The 2500-nt window shown below is 39.5% G+C and overlaps 1 protein-coding gene across 2 annotated transcripts in view; it reads right to left on the reverse strand.

The window, feature by feature from the left end:
• The window catches only part of LOC144968971 (BCAS3 microtubule associated cell migration factor-like), a 53436-nt gene that overhangs the window by 34697 nt on the left and 16239 nt on the right, over window positions 1-2500 (reverse strand). For both annotated transcript variants that reach the window (XM_078907875.1, XM_078907874.1), the window contains exons 11-13: window positions 2151-2254; window positions 1072-1165; window positions 154-297 (exon numbers count right to left, since the gene is read on the reverse strand). In XM_078907875.1, coding sequence (XP_078764001.1) covers window positions 154-297; window positions 1072-1165; window positions 2151-2254 — 342 coding nt within the window. The remainder of the gene's footprint in view (window positions 1-153; window positions 298-1071; window positions 1166-2150; window positions 2255-2500) is intronic.

Raw genomic sequence — 2500 nt, forward strand, 5'->3', positions numbered from 1 at the left:
TTTGTGTGTTGCTTTTCTGTTTGAATTAAAAATTCTGTTTTTGTGTTGGAAGGTGTGAAGTTTTGGGGGAAAATTCTGAAAATGGCTGGTAAGGAGATGGTTAAGTAATACAAATAATGTGATCTTGCACACATAAAGACATAATTGTCTTACCTGAACTACCCGGACTGCTTGACAATACAGGACTGTGTCGACCTGCAGCCCCAGGGTCGATCTCATCCAAACCAGCTGACTTGTGAAACCGACTTACTCGATTGACTACCCTGGTCTGGCAGTGGGTGCGAACACTCACACTTCCTATAGTGCAAAGAATAAGAATTTGATTGTATATGCCTATAGGGAATGAGATTAGCGGAAGAGTAGCGTCCCTTGATTGGACGTCACCACGAGGACAAGAGACGCATGCGCACAACCAACATGACGTTCTCTCACTAATAACTTTTCCGCCGGTGACGTCACAGACTATGGGTGACGTCCAATCAAGGGACGCTACTCTTCCGCTAATCTCATTCCCTATCGTATTTGAAAAGGCAAAAAAAATATAAATAAATATTGATAAATGGAAATAGCTCTCTAATACATGTATGGAAAAGAAAATAGTCTAATTGAAAAAAAAATTACAATGATGTAGAAAATATGGCTGTGATCAGAGTAATGCCTCATGTTTAAGTGGGGGTTTTTTATGTGTTGCTTTGTTTTTGAAAACGAAGTGGCCGAGTGGTTAAGGCATTGCACTGTGATCCGGATGACCCGGGTTCGAGCCCCCATTCAGGCACTTTCATTTTTTTTCCTTGAGCAAGATTATTAACCCCCAATTTGCTCACTTGGACAACATGGGTGATTCCTGTTGACATCAGACATCTTGTTTGATGAGTTATCTATATTCCTTCGTGGAATGCCTAGGCAACGATATCTTATGATATCGTGGCGCAAAAGGCATAATTTTTTGTGTTTTTTTGTTTTGATAAATTCGGGGTTACGTTGACTCATTGATATATAAAGTCAGTTTTCTGATCGAAATAAAATAAAAGATGTTTCTTATCGTATTGCAGAGCAGGTAAAAGAACCAACCTCCATAGGGTGTGATAGGAAACACGTGAGTCGTGCCCCGGTGAGTGCTGACTGTCACCCACCGACTGTCATTGGTAAAGGCAATATTCGTCACCTTGTCAAAAAGAAAAAAAGAAAATAGAAGAAAAGAAGAATACAATTAGATTCATTCGCTTGAATATGTTGTGATTACAAGTTATTTTACAACTAATTAATGTCAACACTATCTATATCGGTCATTTTCAGCCAACAAGTAAAAAATAAATGCCAAGAAACTATTCCAATAAAATCCAAGTAAACACGTGTACTCAAACATTCCAATATGAAAAGTCGATCAGGACTTAATAAATGTAAAGATAAAGAAAAAATGTTTAAATCTTACTGTAACATTTCAGAAATGTAGAAATATCATGGGCAGGATGCTAGTATATTGCAAAGACCGAACTACACAATCCCTGCTGATTGGACAGAGAGGTCAGAAAAATATCTGAAAACAGCCTCTGATCGAAAACAATCCCTTTGCCGGTGAGTTGACTGCTCCACCAAATTGATTTATAAGAATCCTAGGAATCATCCAAGGAATCTAGATGATATCTCTTCGCACCAAGTGCGAGAGACATCGACAGTCTTTTCCTCCCATCGGCATAAGGCTTTATAATTCAGAATTGTGATCTGTAGTATTTCTATACAGAAAAGTAGGTGGAGCAGGCACTTATGTTGATAATAACAAGAAATGAAGTGGGTAGGAAGGTGCCAGAAGACAACAGAGAATAAAAACTTTCCGGCGACGATGGGGGCTCGAACCCGCGACCTTACTGGTATGACAATTCCGCCTGTCCGTGGAGATCGTGACTCTACTGTATGAACTATCCAGGTGGAAAGCTCATACGGTAGAGTCATGATCTCCACGGCCAGGCGGAGTTGTCGTACCAGTAAGGTCACGGGTTCAAGGCCCAATCGCCTCAGCGACGTTTTTAATCTCTGTTGTCTTCTGGAACTTTCCTACCCACTTCATGTCTTAGAATTTCTATACCCATTTAAAATTATATCATCGCCTTTCAGTGTTGATAAAAAAGACATATCTTATGGATACAACCTACCTTGGCCGTGGTGTCTCCTCTGTGTAGCGTGTACAAGTGATGAACGGCTCCCAGAGAGGAAGAACATGGATGGGTAACCAAGCTGAACACATGGAAGTTGTGGCCTTGTGAATGAGGAAAGTAAGTTTAATAACCATAATCAGGAATTTTTGCCACTACTACACCATTATCATCATCATTATCACCACTATGACATTCACACTACATAGTGGTTTCTTGCTTAACAGTTCAATAGTTGGGAATAATGAAAAAAGGGCGTAAAGTTGGAAAAAGAAAGTAGGTGAAATGCTTTATAATCATTATCAGCTCACAAGAACAAATGTTCTTTATAATGAAGAAAGCTTGAAAAA

Source organism: Berghia stephanieae, chromosome 3 (assembly GCF_034508935.2).
Source record: "Berghia stephanieae isolate SIO BIC M18660-M18661 chromosome 3, UCSD_Bste_1.3, whole genome shotgun sequence".
In the NCBI taxonomy this organism is placed as follows: Eukaryota; Metazoa; Mollusca; class Gastropoda; order Nudibranchia; family Aeolidiidae; genus Berghia; species Berghia stephanieae.